This window comes from Phoxinus phoxinus, assembly GCF_949152265.1.
Source record: "Phoxinus phoxinus genome assembly, chromosome: 2".
Taxonomy (NCBI): Eukaryota; Metazoa; Chordata; class Actinopteri; order Cypriniformes; family Leuciscidae; genus Phoxinus; species Phoxinus phoxinus.
In genome coordinates this window covers 32,730,881-32,750,810 of record NC_136877.1, presented here as the reverse complement: position 1 = coordinate 32,750,810, position 19,930 = coordinate 32,730,881, and the positions used below count along the sequence as shown (strand labels likewise).

The following is a 19,930-nucleotide window of genomic DNA, read 5'->3' as shown; positions in this document are numbered from 1 at the left end:
TCAAAAGCCTATAAATCCTAAACAAAAACTCAGAACATCACGAAAATCGCTGAGCATATGTGTCATGACATGGTGAACAAGCGTGCCGAGTTTCATGCAGATCGGACCATAGGTGGCGCTATAAATGGCAAAAAGGTTCCCTTATTATTAGGGGCCAAGCACTGAAGGTGCGGGCACCTATTGTATCTGTTCCCGTACCAAAAATAATTCTTCTTCTTCTTCCGCTCTGGGAGTCTATGGCAGCCCATAGAACCGATCGCGGGAAAGTTTTAATGGTTTGACATTCGGATAGAGGACAGTCCCAACATTAAATACACCAATTTTGGTGTGTCTAAGTCATTCCCTCTAGCGCCACCAACTGTCCAAAGTTTCACTCATGTTTATTCTAATAACTTTTGAACCACAAGGGCTAGAAACAAAATTATTTTTTCCTCTGATTCCTGACCTCGTGACGATTCGATTGCACCCAATGACGTCATTTTGCGCCATGAAAAGTTTTCCGCCATTTAGAATTTTCCGAAAAAGCTACTTTTTCGAACTCCTCCTAGGCCGTTGCTCCAATTTCCATGAAAATTTAATCAGATCATCTACAGACCATGCCGACAAAAAGTTATGGAATTCAAGTTGATTCGCTTAGCAATTTTCGAAAAAACCCACAAACAAATTTTACGTAGCGCTTGCGAAAACAGACGTAAGGCTGTATCTCCGCAACGCTTTGTTGGATTCAGACCAAATTTGCCACATGTCATCACAAGCATGACTTGAGGCTACATGCTGCGTTTCGGCGCAGCGCCACCTACTGGTCCGGAGATATGAAAAATGGCTATTTTTGCTTATAACTTCTGAACAGTTTGCCCAAAAATCATCAAATTGGTCTCGTTAGATTCAGGCCAACATGCTGAGTCGACTGATATCCAATTTTACCATGTCGGCCATTTTGGCTGTCGGCCATTTTGAATTTTGTGCTAAAATGCTGTATTTTAAGAACGCATGAATGGATTGTTACGAAACATGGTATGGGTCATCAGCACGATGCCCTGAAGGAGCGTGAGAAGTTTCGAAACAGCGCCACCTTGTGGTCAAAAGTTATAACAACATTTCCAAAAAGGCTAATAACCTTTGAAGACATCTGCCTATTGAAATGCCACTGGTCTCAATAGATTCGCTGGGTCACGCTGAGAACATAAATACCAAGTTTGCCATATTTGGCCGAACTTCCTGTCCGCCATCTTGATTTTCAGTCAAAACCTACTTTGTCGAACTCCTCCTAGACCGTTTGTCCGATTTTCACCAAAATCGAATCGTATCATCTCCACACTGTACCGACAAAAAGTTATGGAATTCGTGTTGATTCGTCAAACCGTTCTCAAATACCGCGCAAACAAATTTTACGTTGTGCTACAGCTACAGATTTAGTGCAAAAGTACTACATCGCCCATAACTCCTAGAGTCCGTTTGTCCTAGACTCAAGTGTCTCACACCACTGTGATCCCTGGCTCAAGGCGGACAAAATGGCTATCTCCAATTTCGATTTAGGCCAGAAATATTTTCTGCTATGTCGAATTTTGTCCGAAACCTACTTTTGCAAACTAGTCCTAGGTTTTTCACCAGATCGGAACCAAACCAGTCTAGGACATTTCTCTGGACTCTCTAGATCAATAAATATCGAAAAAAAAGTTGAACTTTTGCATTTGGGTGGCTGTAACAGGGTCATTTAGAAAAGGGGCGTGGCAAAATACACTAAAAAGCCTATAAATCCCATATGAAAATTCAGAACTTCACCAAAATTGATGAGCATATGTGTCAGAACATGGTGAGGAAGCATGCAGAGTTTCATGGAGATCGGACCATAGGTGGCGCTGTAACTGGCAAAAAGCCTTCAATCTTATTAGGGGTTCAAGCATGAAATGCTGAAACCCTATTGTAATTAAGGATTCGTAAAACGCATCGTGCAGGCCAAACCGTAAGGCCTAGAGACGTGAAACCTGGCCAGATGGTAGGCCTCAATTTGGGGACAACCTATCAGAGTATGACCCCGAATGGCCCATAGGTGGCGCTACAGCAACCAAAAGTTCAAAATTGATCATAGCTCTTAGACCGTTTGTCCCAGGATCAAGTGCCCCAAATCGTTGGAATCCTTGGCTCAAGGCGGACAAAATGGCCATCTCCGATTTCGATTTAGGCCAGAAAAAAATTCTGCTATGTCGAATTTTGTCCAAAACCTACTTTTGCGAACTAGTTCCTGGTTTTTCGCCCGACCGGAGCCAAACCAGTCTAGGACATTTCTCTGGACTCTCTCGATCAATAGTTTTTGAAAAAAAGTAGAATTTTTGCATTTGGTTGGCTATAACAGGGTCATTTGGAAAATGGGCGGGGCAAAATACAGTCAAAAGCCTATAAATCCTAAACAAAAACTCAGAACATCACGAAAATCGCTGAGCATATGTGTCATGACATGGTGAACAAGCGTGCCGAGTTTCATGCAGATCGGACCATAGGTGGCGCTATAAATGGCAAAAAGGTTCCCTTATTATTAGGGGCCAAGCACTGAAGGTGCGGGCACCTATTGTATCTGTTCCCGTACCAAAATTAGGGGCCAAGCACTGAAGGTGCGGGCACCTATTGTATCTGTTCCCGTTCTTATTCTTCTTCTTTTTCTTTTTTTTCTTCCGACTGGGCGTCTATGGCAGCCTATAGAACCGTTTGCGGGAAACTTATACAAATTGGCACAGTGATAGAGGACAGCCTGAACTATCACCATAGTAAATTTGGAGTCTCCAACTCATTCCCTCTAGCGCCACCAGCTGTCCAAAGTTTCACTCATGTTTATGCTAATAACTTTTGAACCACAAGGGCTAGAAACAAAATTATTTTTCCCTCTGATTCCTGAGCTCATGACGATTCGAATGCACCCTATGACGTCATTTTCCGTCATAATAGTTTTCCCGCCATTTTGAATTTTCCAAAAAACCTACTTTTTCGAACTCCTCCTAGGCCGTTGCTCCGAATTTCACGAAAATTGAACCAGATCAACTCCAGACCATGACGACAAAAAGTTATGGAATTCAAGTTGATTCGAATTACCGTTCTTGAATACCGCGCAAATAAATTTTACGTAGCGCTTGCGAAAACAGACGTAAGGCCGTATCTCCACAACGCTTTATCGGATTCAGACCAAATTTGGTACATGTCATCACAAGCATGACCTGAGGCTACATGCTGCGTTTCGGCGCAGCGCCACCTACTGGTCCGGAGATATGAAGAATTTATGTTTTTGCTTATAACTTCTGAACGGTTTGTCCAAAAATCACAAAAGTGGTCTCGATAGATTCAGGTTGTCGTGCTGAGTTGACTGATATCCAATTTTCCCATATCGGCCATTTTGGCTGTCGGCCATTTTGAATTATGTGCTAAAATGCTGTATTTTATGAAAGCATGAACGTATCGTTACGAAACTCAGTATGGGTCATCAGTACAACGCCCTAAAGGTACTCAAAAATGTATGAGACAGCGCCACCTTTTGGTCAAAAGTTATAATGAAATTTCCAAAAATGCTAATAACTTTTGAATAAATTTGCCTATAGTAATGACACTGATCTCAATAGATTCCTTGGGTTATGCTGAAAACATAGATACCAATTTTGCCATAGTCAGTCAAACTTCCTGTCCGCCATCTTTATTTTCTTTTAAAACCTACTTTTTCGAACTCCTCCTAGACCGAACGTCCGATTTTCACCAAAATTGGATCGTGTCATCTCCAGACCGTGCCGAGTCAAAGTTATGGATTTCGTGTCGATAGACGAAACCGTTTTCGTATACCGCGGTGGCAAAGTTGAGGCATGATGCCAAAATGACTATTCAGGCTTTATATCTGCAATGCCTTGACATATTGACACCAAACTTTGTATGTGTCATTGTCACTTCACTCTGACCACATCACATCAGTTTCATAACTGCGCCACCTATTGGTCGAAAGTGATAATCATATTTTTAGTTAATGTATGTGATTTTTCAACCATTTTGCCAAAATTCTTCTTTAAATGTCTTCAATTGCTCCTAGCTGCAGTTGGTCTCACACTCCCAGCCACTTTGGCATGTCTTGTCGTCTTGCTTGCGCTTGGCCCCGGTGATTGCTGCTTGCAGCTATATTATTAGGGGCCAAGCACTGAAGGTGCGGGCACCTATTGTATCTGTTCCCGTTCTTATTCTTCTTTTTCTTTTTCTTTTTCTTTTTTTTCTTTTTCTTCCGACTGGGCGTCTATGGCAGCCTATAGAACCGTTTGCGGGAAACTTATACAAATTGGCACAGTGATAGAGGACAGCCTGAACTATCACCATAGCATATTTGGAGTCTCCAACTCATTCCCTCTAGCGCCACCAGCTGTCCAAAGTTTCACTCATGTTTATGCTAATAACTTTTGAACCACAAGGGCTAGAAACAACATTCTTTTTTCCTCTGATTCCTGAGCTCACGACGATTCGACTGCACCCTATGACGTCATTTTCCGTCATAATAGTTTTCCCGCCATTTTGAATTTTCCGAAAAACCTACTTTTTCGAACTCCTCCTAGGCCGTTGCTCCGAATTTCACGAAAAATGAACCAGATCATCTCCAGACTATGACGACCAAAAGTTATGGAATTCAAGTTGATTCGAATTACCGTTCTCGAATACCGCGCAAATAAATTTTACGTAGCGCTTGCAAAAACAGACGTAAGGCCGTATCTCCACAACGCTTTATCGGATTCAGACCAAATTTGGTACATGTCGTCACAAGCATGACCTGAGGTTACTTGCTGCGTTTCGGCGCAGCGCCACCTACTGGTCCGGAGATATGAATAATTTATGTTTTTGCTTATAACTTCTGAACGGTTTGTCCAAAAATCACAAAAGTGGTCTCGTTAGATTCAGGGCGTCGTGCTGAGTTGACTGATATTCAATTTTCCCATATCGGCCATTTTGGCTGTCGGCCATTTTGAATTATGTGCTAAAATGCTGTATTTTATGAACGCATGAACGTATCGTTACGAAACTCAGTATGGGTCATCAGTACAACGCCCTAAAAGTACTCAAAAATTTATGAGACAGCGCCACCTTTTGGTCAAAAGTTATAATGAAATTTCCAAAAATGCTAATAACTTTTGAATAAATTTGCCTATAGTAATGACACTGATCTCAATAGATTCCTTGGGTTATGCTGAAAACATAGATACCAATTTTGCCATAGTCAATCAAAGTTCCTGTCCGCCATCTTTATTTTCTTTTAAAACCTACTTTTTCGAACTCCTCCTAGACCGAACGTCCGATTTTCACCAAAATCGGATCGTGTCATCTCCAGACTGTGCCGAGTAAAAGTTATGGATTTCGTGTCGATAGACAAAACCGTTTTTGTATACCGCAGTGGCAAAGTTGAGGCATGATGCCAAAATGACTATTCAGGCTTTATATCTGCAATGCCTTGACATATTGACACCAAACTTTGTATGTGTCATTGTCACTTCACTCTGACCACATCACATCAGTTTCGTAACTGCGCCACCTATTGGTCGAAAGTGATAATCATATTTTTAGTTATTGTATGTGATTTTTCAACCATTTTGCCAAAATTCATCTTCAAATGTCTTTAATTGCTCCTTGCTGCAGTGGGTCTCACACTCCCAGCCACTTTGGCATGTCTTGTCGTCTTGCTTGCGCTTGGCCCCGGTGATTGCTGCTTGCAGCTATATTTTTAAAACTTTTTTTATTAACAGAAACTGGGAGTATTGAAATATTTAATAAATTAAACACTATTCATTTTGTGATTTTGTTTGTTTTTCTTTAAAATAATTTACATTTATATTGAAGTTAGATTATTAGGAACACTGCAAGAGTGTCATCCATTGTGTTGGTCATCACATTTTCACAACAACACCCAGATTGCTCACCATTGGTCTGTCAGTGTTTAATATCTGGTTAAATGAGAGTACAGCATGAAAAAGGGAATATATTTCAAATACAATAAAGTATACTTTTTTTTCACTAAGGATGCCTTAACCAAGAAGGGAAAGAAGCAGGGAGAGGAAAGAATAAAGGAAGCTTGAAACAGTTAGTTAAAAACAATTCACTCTTAAAAATAAAGATTCTTTATTGGGATCTATTTTATGAAGAACCTTTAACATTCATGGAACCATTCCATTATACTAAAGGTTCTTTGTAGTGGAAAAAGTTTCTTCGGTTAATTAAAATATTCCTTACACTAAGAAAAAAAAAGAAGGTTCTTAATGGAACTATTCACTGAAAGGTTCTTAGGGGAACCCAAAATGGAACCAAATGGTTATTTTTTCTTTTGGTCCATAAGCCACCTGGCGCTGTGGTGTGTGTGATGTTTGAAAATAAAACAGCCCCTTGATGTACTGCCAAATTACACACCACCCTTCCACCCTTCCACCCCATCCCCTATTCCCAACACTCTCTCTGAGATTAGACATTCTTGTCTAATCTCAGAGAAATAAAAAACATGCTTACACACTATTCACATACACCCGACTATGTTGAATCGCTTTTAAAATAAACAAACATTAAAGGTAATTCAATGAGGTTCTTTGTTGATAGCATAGATTCAAGATTGGGTTCAACAGAAATGTTAATGAAAACCACAAGCTGGTTAAAGTTTATTTAGGGTAACCAAAAATGAGTGGCAGTTTTAAAAATATAACATTCTTCCAGGGGTATTTTAGCTTCACTGTGTTCAAACATGTTCGGAGTGAGATTGTGTGAGTGTATTTTCTGGCATAGTGCGAAAGTAAATCCTCACCTGTCATGCCAAGTTTGGCCTTGGTGTCGAGGAGGGCTTGCTGTACCTGCTGAGGCTGGGTGATGTCTACCTGCAGGAGGGTAAGGCGTGATGAACAGACCATGCGCAAGTGCTTGGCTCCCTCCCCATCCAGGTTCAATACGGTAGCGAACACTTCAAACCCCATTGCATCTAACCGCTTTGCTGTAGCGTTACCAAACCCTGAATCACAACCTGGAGAGACAGGGGAGGGAAATATGAATGTAATGCCAATATATTAGAAATAAAACACTGACTCCTTCTAAATATTCACATTTTGGAAATATTTGACAGTAATTACACTTAAATGGCATGCTATGCAACACCACAGCAACAGAAAACTAGGCACGCAACACCATCAGCATTGGTGACATGTAATCTCACTATTATGACCTCTGAACCTCAATAAAGTTCAGTGCAACCAGAACGGTACAACAGGAAACAAAACAAAAGCACAATTATATAAAGTCTTCATCCCACATCAAGTTGCATGACAGTGTGATGCATCAATCTCTGAAACATGACTCTTATCTCTTTACTAAATTACACAACTGAAAGAGATATTGAAGTTGGTGTCCTTCGGTGTGAAGATAATGTCCTTAAATGTGACATGAAGAGATACACAGACATGAAGTCTCTCAATGTAAGGTCTACAACATAATTGAACTACTGGAATTTAGAAATTAAAGTTTTCTTTGAGTGCCAATTTTAATATTTTAATAATTGATTATTAGGAATTTTGTTTCAATCCAAAACAACAATTTTTTGTCCTTTTTTTTTTTTGGCAGGCAGGCAAGTCAAAGTTGTAAAGCTACAAATAATAATAATAATAATAATGATAAATTGAAAAAAAAAAGGACTCAAGTGTATCAGAGGTCAGTGGCCTCACTTTTCACCTCAAATTTATTAATGTGTGGCAAACAATTATACACCAGTTATGATAACAGCAGTTATCTGAGGACACACACATATCTGTCAGTGCACTAGCTGGGCTCTTTCTTTGTCAGTGTGTTATCCGTCATAGATACACAAAGTATTCCTCAATAAACACGCCGAGCCTGCAGTCTTGGGAGATGGGAGTTAAAAATGCATTAATCAAGACTACTTTAGATTATTTTTATTATTAAATTATGCAACTGTTCAGATTTACCTTGCATTATAACTGTTTAGAATCACTCTATTATCATCACTTAAATTAAACGTAGGATGATCTTATTTTTTAAATATTGCCATTACCCAGATAAGTTATTCCCAGCCACGCGTACGTGTTCCCCAGCACGTACTTAAGAAGGCTCCGGGTAATTCTAATTCTGGTCATTCTAATTCTGTGGTAATGCTGTAGGAACTACATGGAAAAAAAAATACACCTTTCCATTTTAAATAAATGAGTGAAAGTGGAAAAGAGGATCACACAGGGAAATCTGTGTATTGGTTCTGAATGTTTTTCCCAACTTAAAGTCAGAACTGCTGTCAAACTAGGCATCCAAATAAGCACCAGTGGGAAGAGAAGAGAAAGCGCAGACGACAGACCCAACATCCACAGAGACAGGCATGATCTTCACTTGCAGTAATTGCAACAGAATGATGAATGAAATGTCTTTTAAGAATCTGCCTCTACTGTAACAGCAGGCGCTATAACTCAACAAATGCCCAGAAACCCCAAGGTGCAGATTCCATTGTCTTTCAAGACAGAAGGATGCCAATATAAAATGGTGATGTAGTGGAGAGGTCAGACTGCACTTCATTTTTGCATCTGTGCCAAGTAAATCCTCTCTGAACTCTTGCCCCACGATGCCACACTTAAACCTTGCTTATCCATTTAACCTCTTCACCTGGCTTGAACTAAGTATATAGCGGAAATGCCACAGGTGCCCCTCCCCTACATTTTTCTCGAAATATTTACAGTGTACTGTAATGTAACATTGATATGGGTATTATTAGACTCCTCGGGTCGAGCATATCTCATCCCACACTCAATTGGTCTGCATTCTGGCGTTGCTCCAGGGACATTGGGTAAGGAAAAGGCCTGCCAGAGCCCTGATGAGCCACTTCTGATTTCCCACACACAGATATATGTGACGGCAGTAAAGCCAACAGGGTTTAGAGGACAGTCGATACTGGCAGTGTGTGCTGATCAGTGAAGCAATATGAGGAAATTCACCTGGCTTCAGTGAAAAAGTGTTAAACACAAAACAATGAGGCTGGTGGAGAGACAATGAAGCAGAAACCAAGGCAGACACACATATAGTGGCCCAAAAACATAGGACATTTTGCGACACTTAATGTCTGAATGTCATTGCATTAAACATAAAATATCAGAGCAAGTAGCATCTGCAAACGTCTAGCATCTGCAAACTAAAAGTCTAGCATCTGCAAATGCTATACTTTTAGAACTACCTGAGCCATTTTTAAACAGAAAAAAAGATTTTAAAAAAAGGACAACCAGAAAGAATCTAAATACTTTTTTTGTTTTAATTTAGCTATTAATAATAATACAATGTATAATACATTTAAGATAACTAAAATTACATCTATACATTTCTAAGTGTAGCTTAAGTGTCTAAATAATATTTGGAACCAAGATAAATGCATCTTTGGCCTCACTCGCTTGTGATTTCACGTGCAAAACCATGCTGATGATAGAGGGCTAGTGTTCAGATCTCTGAATGGTGTGGGATTAATAGTGCTTCCTCCTGCTGTCCTCAGCATGTAAACACAATGAGTGTGTCTCATGCTACCTGATCAGATTTCCTCACTGCCCTTCAGAACACATGCAGACTAATGTCACCTGGTACTTAGTAGCTCATTTAGAGATCCCAATTGACGTCATACATTTCAAAGAAATGTTGGGGTTCTGAATAAATTATACACTGGTTGATCCTAAAAAACCCTCCATAACTCAAGTGGGGAGAGTCAAAAGAAGCAAGTGGTAGTGCGGACAGATAAAGAGATGAGAGTGTGTGTTTATTTAACACTAGAAGTGCACACCTTCGTGGTGCTAGAACCTGGTGCTTAGTTCAATCACAGCTTAGTTCAGTCATTATGGTTTACTGGGAAATCAAGAAATAGAGAGAGATAGTAAGCTAGCTATGCCGTCTTTACAGGAATTTTCTGAAACCCCCCCACATTTATACACAGAGAACATAAATGTGTGCACCATTCCTTTTTATTGGGCAATTTATGGAAATCCTCCCTAACAATAAGCACATTTTTTATCAATGAAAGTGGCTTCATTATGTAGGAAGGGAGCATTCTTTGAGCAACAGATGCCTCATGAGTCAAGATTACAGAAATTTACATTCTAGTTCTAGTGAATATTACACTTTAGTGTTATTCAAGTTATTTTCCCATAGCTGGTGATTAACATGTACAAGGTGTACTGGCCTTGCAGTCTATAGACGTTTTTCCAGCCTGACTCTAGCCAGACTAATGGCTTTAGGTTGCTTAGTCAGCCAATTCTGTAACCTTAACCCCCTGTCTCACAGCAATTCTAGCCCTGAATGTGCCTTTCAGCTGGCTTTGTAAGAGGTTTACAGGTTTTCCACTTTTGCTTGGTTTTTGGCACAAGAGTGACTTATAGCTTTGAGAACGGTAATTTAAGAAAATATGCTGATCATAATTACTCAAAAGTATGATACCGTGTAATTATATGCTAGCTATGGTACAAAGGGAACAAAGACAATAAAATGAAGAAAACTAAAATCAATGGTGTGCTCTGTGCCAACCTCAGAAGCTCACGCTGGTTGTGTGTGCATGTATTAAAGCAAGCAATGAAAGAGGTTGTTGAGTTGATGGTTACCATGCCAATAGACGACAGACAGCTTTGGGGGATTTAAGGAACCCATATGAGTTATTTCTGAGAAACCCACGTCCATCAAACGATTATAAGCTACCTTGGAGTAACTGATTGAACATAACACCTTGCCCTGCTAAGTGAATAACAGACATGCCAGTTAGTTTGCCATGGCAGCTCATGGAGAAAAACTTGACTAGGTCAAAAAATTAAATTATATCACTATATATATATAAAAAAAACTCTCATTTTGTTTGCGCAGCTGCCAAACATTCACATAAAACATTACATTTTCATTCTGAAAGTCCAGGCTAATAATATAGTATGGAGGTGTAGTGTGATATATTTTTCATACAGTAGTGCATGAGTTACTCAAACTCTTCAGGGTTCATGTACTGCTCTTGTGCTTTTTTTTTATTTATCTTTTTTTTGTGTGTGTTTTGCCATATAGGAAAAGTTAGAATAGTTAGCAAAGAAAGTTATCAAAAAAATGTTTGTAAAGTAGGTGTTTAGAGCTGCTCTAGGCTTTAAAGGAGAAAGATAGCATATTCCTCAACATTAAAGGTATGTGCTCAAATGAAGTACATGGCTATTGAAGGAACGTATGATCCAGATTAAAAAGGAGTTCTAAAACTGCTTAACAGTCAAATAAATCATCACATAATTGCCTTTTTTCCTCAAGGTCTGAGCAAGCAATTTCACAGTGTTGTTGAGATTCTTTTTAAGAGCTGCTTATTGCACATTTCACACATGCACACCGTTTTCATATTGAGCTAATCCCCATGCCAACCCCCCACACCGCCACCCCCCACCCCCCACACACACAAAACTGTGTTAATTTGTAGGATATTCATTTGAACATTATTTTTATGTTTATTATGATATTTTCTCTTGGGGACAGGGGGCTCAACCCCACACAGAGAAAAAGCAACAAGTAGTTTTGAAGCCTGGTGACTGGACAAAAAGTGCTGAGCAATTAGAGCAAAAAAGGTATAGTTTACTCAAAAATGAAAACTCTTGTCATCACTTATCTATCCTCATGTCATTCTAAACCTGTAGGACATGAGAGTGAGAAAATGATGACATCATTTTAATTTTTGAATGAACTATCCCTTTAAAGCAATACACTCAATGCAACTAGAAGTCTCAAAAGAGCACTTAAAGAAACAGTGCACAAAGTTGCAGGTAGAGAAATACAGCTATAATTTGTAAATGAGTTGTAAGTAAACCAGCAGGTACAACACGGCAGCTCTTTGATTTGATTTATGGCTCACACTGCATTTATGTTGCATAAGACCATTTAACTTAGAATCAGATTAGCTCAGCCAATTAAGACAAAGCCAAATGACTTTATACTCTCATCCAGCAGGACACAATTGAGGTTAACACATAAGAAGGACAACACAATCAGAACGTACCTTACAAATACCACTCAAACTTGGCTTACCTTGAATACAAAGGCACATGACCAATATAATTTAGTTCATACCACGTTTTCCTCATTGTCTTACAATATGGGTCAATACAGTTAGTGATTAATTTTCACACTGAGCTGAACATTACATTCTCTTTAGCTTGATATGATCTATGGATAGAGAAAGTTGTTATACAAACATACTGTAGTACAGGGTGTTCTGGATCAGGACCAAGTCTGTACCCAAACATATGGCACAGAATGTTCTGCGGGGTAAAAGTGAGTCTAATCAATAAAGTAATTCATATGGAACTTCCCATATAAAATCATATAATATTCTGACAAGGAGGGTACAAATTTGCCGCTCATTCAGTCATAAGGCAGGTGGAAAATGGTCTAATTTTACCTCTAAAAGTTACTGAATCACTAAATAGAAAAACAACAGCAATCATAATATAATTATGGTAATTTTGCACAACAGAATCCAGAGCATGACCTACATTTCCCAGCTGTTTGTACAATCTGTGCTTATCAATTCACGAGCATTTCAGGTCAATACATAATGATCCTCTCAGTCACCCATGAATCACAAGAAGAAAACAAAACTGTTATCAAGCACTGAATATAAACACAGTCTGAACAATGACAAACATGATCACACATTTTAATCTGTAATTTAGTTTGGGTTTGGTTCTTCTTTTTCTTTCTGTTCTTACCTGTGATGAAGACTGCTTTGCCTTCAACTGGCAGGGAAGGTTTGGGGGTGGCCCATGTAAAGTACAGCCAGCAGGACACACAGAGGACCAACCTTGCCAGCACAGCGGGCATGCACAGGGCACACAGTCTCTCCACCAGCAGAGTGGCACCCAGCCATGCCACCACTGAGGGCATGGCACCGATATGGAATGCCAGAAACTTCTTCACCGCTCCACCAACAAAGATGGACATTACTCCGATGTAAATCCAGAAAGACACTGAACAGTCTTCCATTGTACTAGAGGTGAAAATGCTTTGTACTCTCTCCCTGCCTCTTTTTTTTCTTTATTTCTGTCTCTCTTTTACTGATACTGGCACGTTTCCCTCTTTTTCTCTCTCTCCCTCTCACTTTGTCACTGTCTCTTTCTCAAGTGGGATCACACTTACAAATGAGCAACCATGTACCTGCTCGGTTCCCTACAATCTCAAGCTCACACACATCTCACACGTTCCAACCTAGAGTAGGCGAGTAAGAGCTAGTGAGCAGATTCGTCTGACTGCATGTGTGTATATATAGTGTACTCTCCAGGAGAGGGGAGGGACTATGCTCAAGCAGATGTAATCAAAGCCCAATAGCCAAAGCTTCGCAACCTCAACCGCCCCCCCCCCCCACACACACACACACACATGCATGCATATGTGTGTCTTCTTTCCAACAAAGCATTTGATCTTTTTCACAGTTTTACACATTTATTTGGCTTCAACAGTCCATTGTGAAAACTTTCTTCTTCAAGTTATTAGAATTGTGAGTGAGAAAAGTATTAAGTCTTTTTTTAAAATACTGCTAAATGGGGACCTTAGACAATTTAAGCTGCTTTGAAACAGTGTGTACTGCAAAAATTAAAACTCACTTGACTTGAATTACAGGTGTCAGTGAGACTGTGACTTTCCCTTTGTAGATGGTTGTACTACATACGTTGTGCTTCTTTGTGTGCACGTGCAGTGACTGTCTTTCCCCTGTGATGCATAAAATGTCCCTTTGATGTGTTTTGGCATCAGTTTACGTATGTGTTAGAAGCCAGACAGGTCTAATTGGCTGGTCCTTTCAAAGTTACATTTAAATAAATTTAATTTACAGGAATGTACAAAAGTAAGCAAAAACAGGACAAAAAGTGCTGCTGGCAAATAAAAAGTATAGAAGGTGTTTATATGTGTGCAATGAGCAAATAAAGATTTACAGGGTCATTAACTTTTCTTCTTAATGCAGATGTCTTCACAAACACAAAAAGTCCAAGAAGATACATGATGTAATATCAACAAAACATTTAAACTATTAAAGATCATATTAACATATAAATCTCCTTTTGGTGACACCTGTAGATTTATGTTTCCCCTGAGGACACATTGAGAGCTAACAAAGATATCAACAGTACTATACATCCTAGCTAGGAGTAACAATCTGACACTGAGAAAAGGTGAAGCATCAAAGAATAAGAAGTAATGAGGAACAGAGGGAGGAAGGGGGACAAATGGTGGATGTGAGGCACCTACGGACATTGACCTCATTCCCTCATCAGGTGTGTTATTTCATTCTGAACCTCATGTCATCATTACCCTATTTCTGTAATTTACACACATCTTTATTTAGAACGTGTGTGAAGTAGGTTATAAGCTCTGTTTATTTCTTTCCATCTCTCTTTCTCTAAATTTCCTCCCTCCCTCGGAAACTATTCACGGTGAGTTTGTATAATTACACATGACAGTACAGTACACAATAAGAAATTACCCAGCTCCTCCTTCACCCAGCTAAGACAAAACAAACTCCAAACCCCATTATTCATCTCTAAGCCGTAGTAGTTAAAATGTTTCCTGCACATAATTGCTTTGGTGCTGTGCTGGACACATAGTTCCTTGGCCTTGAGGTGAATGACCTTTAGATGTCACAGAACATATTGCCACTCATCAATATCACCACTGGTCAATCCTGTGCCACACACGCTCCACAACATTGCCATACAGTGATCACATCGCATGATACTCATTCTTATGTAAGCCTTTGGCACGAGGACTAACTTTTATCATTTTGATGGGTTCAATGTTTTCCACCTGAGGTCATATAAGAAAATGATTATAGGTACAGAATGCCTAATAAGGCAGTAGGTAGTATTAAGGTAGTATTATATTAGTTTATGATTACAAAAAAAAAGTTTTAATACTGTGGCATAAAGGGGGAAATTAGTTCTAAACATACACCTGAATGAACAAGTGCAGTGTTGAAATGCTTTTACATATGTAAGGTACAAGGCCACAGCAGTGATATTCCTCCTCAAGTCTATCACTATTTGTCCATGGGGGGCGATAGAGAGCTGTGAAACTATCACTCCTAGAAGAACAAACCTTCTGGAGAAAATGTTCTGGCCTGAGCACACAACAAACTGAATGGCTTACTTCACAAAACAGAACATATTTCAGAAAGAACTTAATAATTAATAATAATAATTATAATAATATAAATTAATAATAACTGAAGTATTTATGATTTGATTTAAGTATTTGTAGCTGCATTAGCCTACAATTTTTTTTTAAACAAAAAAGTGTATTTGGTTGTTGGGCTTCTGTTTACTTTATTTCAAGGTAAAGGGGTAGGACAAAATAACAGAAAGCCAATATATTAGTATCATTGACCCTCAGCTACAGTACAATTCTTCATGGAATGCCGTCGTACAAATCCTGTGTATCGTGGGACTATGCAATATTGGACTATGCAATAAGAAAAGCCTGTAGTTCCTGGATGGATGAAGGATGTGAAATGCTCTCTGAGATCCAACACTCTCTAAGTGACATTTGATTGGAGGAGTTTGACATCATCATGCTGTTAATGAATGCGTTTGCATTTGTTTAGAGTTCATATGGGAGCATTATCAACCAGGAATATCAAAACATCAAGAGTGATTGCCCCATAGGATGCACCGAAGGCTTCAAACTTCTTGACAGTTATACAAACATGCATTGAACCCAAGGTCTCCAGCAAGATGGTTGCCTATAGATTTATAGACCACCCAGCAATTCCTGTTAGGTCAACTCAGGAAAGAAAACTGCATTTGTCTAACCATTTTTGAGGTCTTTAAGCAGTAAAAAAAATATCTGTGGCTTGGTCTTATATCACCTTCTGGCTGAAAAACTGGCCACATATCAAACATTAAACAGCAAAAATGTTTTGGCTGGAACTCAATGCAATACACAGAACAGCAAGACAAATTTCCTTCTACTGTCAATCTCCAAAATCCTAAGGTCAACGAGGAGACAGTAACCCTTTCACAGGATAACCTTAAAATCTAAAATAAACTCATTGTTCATATATTTGCCTCCTTTGTGCATGACAAAATCAACACCATCTCTCAGGCCCCATCCACAATACTGCGTTTTCGTTTAGAAACGGAGATCTTTTGCTACGTTTGCACCTCCCGTCCAGACTACAACGGCAAAAACGAAGACCTAAAACGGAGAAGTTTAAAAACGCTGCCGACCCCGTTTTGCGCTTTGAATCTCCGGAGGGTGTTTTAGTGAAGACGGTCAAAACGGAGGATATTAGAAACGAATACGCAGAGGCTCACGCTCGGCTCTATGATTGGGTGTCATCAGTCATGGCGTTTCCTTCCCTGATTCGTCAGTCTCCCATCACATGACCCGTCCCCGGGAAGAAAACATACAAAAACAGCGTGGACTACATAACGTTCGTGACTGCAACATGGATAACGAATTAGGGTGTACTCACACTAGGCACGGTTGCCATGAACCGGGCCCGAGTACGATTGTCCCCCCTCCCCCTCTGGCCTGCACTCACATAGGGTTTCAGCATTCGTGCCGGAGCACGCTTACGTCATGTGCGACGGTTTCAGGATAAACCATAGACAGTATATAAACGGGATAAACAGGAAGAGCGGCGCTCTCTGAACACAATGGAGTCCATCGCTCTGTTTTCTTTGTGGATAATTTTGTGTCGTTTGGTCCACAGCCCTCTCACAGCCTGTTGTTAAACAGATGTGTCGCGAAAATTTTCACGTAATCGTGCTGCCCTTCGGGCTGTCCCTGTCGCCCCGCATCTTCATGAAAGTCGTGGAGGCAGCCATTTGTTTCGCTCCGAAAAAGCAGCGTTCGTATCTCGACGACTGGCTGATTCTGGCTCAGTCTCGAGATCAGTTGTGTGAACATAGGGACATGGTGCTCCGTCACTTCAGCCTGTTGGGTCTTCGGGTCAACTGGGACAAGAGGCAAACTCTCCCCTGTGCAGAGGATCTCTTATCTCGGTATGGAGCTCGAACAGACAGCGAGACTCACAGAGGAGCGCATCCAGTCAGTGTTGAACTGCTTGAGTACAATCAAAAGCAGGACAGCGGTCCCACTGAAACTTTTTCAGAGGCTCTTGGGGCATATGGCATCCGCAGTAACGCCACTCGGGTTGCTTCATATGAGACCGCTTCAGCACTGGCTTCACGGCCGAGTCCCAATATGGGCGTGGGAGAGCGGCACGTACCGGGTGCGGCACATACCCGCCATCTCTTCCTATGGAGTCAGAAGCATCTGAGGTCACTTCTTGCCATTCACATCTCTGGCGTGCCCAATCGTGCAGCCGACAGGCTCTCACGACAGCCTACGCTTCCGGGAGAGTGGCGTCTCCATCCCCTGGTGGTCCAACTGATATGGGACTTCTTCAGAGTCGCTCAGATTGATCTGTTTGCGTCTCCGGATTTGACCCATTGCCAGGTGTTTTATTCCCTGACAGAGGGGACCCTCGGCACAGATGCACTGGCGCACAGCTGGACTCGGGGGCTACGCAAGTATGCGTTTCCCCCAGTGAGCATTCTCCCCCTCAACGAGGAGCCTCTATGCACTGAAGTGGAACCTGTTCATTGAATGGTGTTCAAGACCCCAGAAGATGTCCGAATCAGAGTCGTGCATTCTTTCCACGGTCAGCTCCTCTGTGGATGAGCCCGTGTCCCCGCCCCCCACCGGAGCTTCAGCTGTACGGCCGAGTCACAAGTCCGGCTCTTCAGCGGAAAAACAAGGATGTGATGCACCTGCCGCTCATTATATGCTTGCGCCGTAATGCACAGTAGCTGGTGCAATTATCGCATGCCAATGTGCATTGGCTCGTTTAGTTACACTCGAGGTAGATAGGCTCTCAAGCGAGATCCCCATTCGTCAGAATCACTTCTGACGTACGTCTCTGTCCCCTCCTTGGGGAATGAGGGTTACCATGCGTAACCGAGACGTTCTCTGATACAAGGGTTTAGAGGTGTTATTGTTAATTGATTGATTGGTTAATGAGTATGCTCCCAATTATTGTGGATTCCTCTCAGGTGTGTTTGTCATGTGTCCATGCCATGTGATGTTCTATTTAAGCTGCACCTGTACCAATAAACAACTGATTGTGTGTTCTCACTGCAACCTGTGTGAAGCATGTTTATTCTCTGTCTTTAGCCGGTATCTAGTCAAGCTCTATTTAACAGGTTATGGGCCCAGATGCGTGATGTTTGTGCAGATACGGCGTGAGTTGCAAGACAGTTAGTTTGCACGTTTAAATTCATGTCTCAAGGTTTGGAGTGTCAGCCCCATGAGCGAAAGGACAAGTTCACGTTGGTCTCGTCTTGTGTTCGACGGAGACGAAACCACTAGCATGGATTCAAGATAAAATCATCACCCATTGTAAAGGCCAATTCACAATGTGTACAATCACCAGATGTCACTTCTCAGACATTCCACAACCCGACAAATGGCAATTAAACATTCACAAAACAAGCACCAACCAACACTGACAGGGGTAACACTAATCCAACAAAACCCTGCGAAGTGACTGTTGCCGTTATTTGGCATCTGTCAATGCAGTGTGAATTGGCCTTAGCAGAGTGTAACAGAAGCTACCCAGAGGGCAGGGGTCAATGGTCAACTCTCAAGGCCATTTAAATGGGGTCAAGATCAACACCATTCCTTCAGGAGAGTTCATGACGCTTTGAACAGCCCTGACTGAACAAGCATGAAGGCCATAGCTGACACCGCTTTAATGTTCACTTTTTTTGTACAATAACTTTGGCACTAATTTCAGAACCTTGGTGTCAATTCAAGCATAGCATTTTGCATTCATTTTTGAAAGAAAATTTAACTTGCAGAATTATTGGTTTAAATAGATAATTTTTCACAAAACAGATCAACGTACAAGATACCAACAATTTCACGTACTACGCGTAAATACATCACTGTAACAAGACTACAGACAGTGGAATCATTGAAAAAATTCTGAAATGCACAGTATTGATGTAATACAATGAAATTACAACATAGGCTTCTTTGAATCAAAGCAAAAGTTTTTAGCTACAAACGAGAAAAGAAAAAACAGTACAATAAAACTTCTGTGTCAACTGCAATGTTCCTCATCTGGCTTACTGTAAAAAATATAACAAAGGATTGATAACTGAACTTATATATTTCAGTCAACTCTTTCTCGTGTATTCAGAAACAGGTTCTCATTACGGGGCTTCATACAGATCAAAAACATAAACATGTCTCATTTTGTCATTTGACATGAAAAGATTTTGTGTGTAAGCATTTGTAAAAAAATGTAATGAACTACAATGTGTTCTAGAGCAGACACTAACAGTCTATTGTGTGAGAAACGGGTGCTTAAATGACCTTGGATTGAATATATTGTAATCATCTTATTTTGCTCTTCTATATATTTGATGAAGAGAGCTTTGTTTGACTTTACAACATTGTTCCGAAATTAGAGGGGTTACCAAGATAAAGTAAGTATTCGGCTGGTGATGTGACGTCAATATGATGGACCCCATGATGCAACCTTTAATATGTAAAAGAAAACAGCTACTAAAATGACTGGAGTCTCATTTGAGTGAGACAGTAAACTTGTTTTTAAAAGAACCCCCCCCCCGAAAAAAACCTAAATGTTAAAAATATATAAACTGAGTTTTGCTTCTTTTTTCATGCAAAGCTCCAAAACAGTACAAGCAGCTTCAAAGAATTATGATATTAGCTAAATAAAGTGCTTATTCAACCATATGGAAAAAGAACAAATCAAATGGATTAACCATGAAATGTAGAGGACTGTGATCTAGGTTTTTATTTTTCTACTAGATTTTACTTTTCAAAAGTAGTTGTTTACCTTCTGGTTGTAGGAGCTTCTGCAACTGAGAAACAGAGAGAA

The 19,930-nt window shown here is 40.3% G+C and overlaps 1 protein-coding gene across 1 annotated transcript in view; it reads right to left on the bottom strand.

Annotated features, from left to right (window-relative positions):
* Positions 1-13,259, bottom strand: part of hsd11b2 (hydroxysteroid (11-beta) dehydrogenase 2) — a 43,127-nt gene extending 29,868 nt beyond the window's left edge. Inside the window, exons 1-2 of the mRNA XM_079594055.1 lie at positions 12,735-13,259; positions 6,794-7,006 (exon numbers count right to left, since the gene is read on the bottom strand). Of these exons, the coding sequence (XP_079450181.1) occupies positions 6,794-7,006; positions 12,735-13,008 (487 nt within the window). The 5' untranslated portion in view covers positions 13,009-13,259. The remainder of the gene's footprint in view (positions 1-6,793; positions 7,007-12,734) is intronic.
* Positions 13,260-19,930: the final 6,671 nt, after the last annotated feature.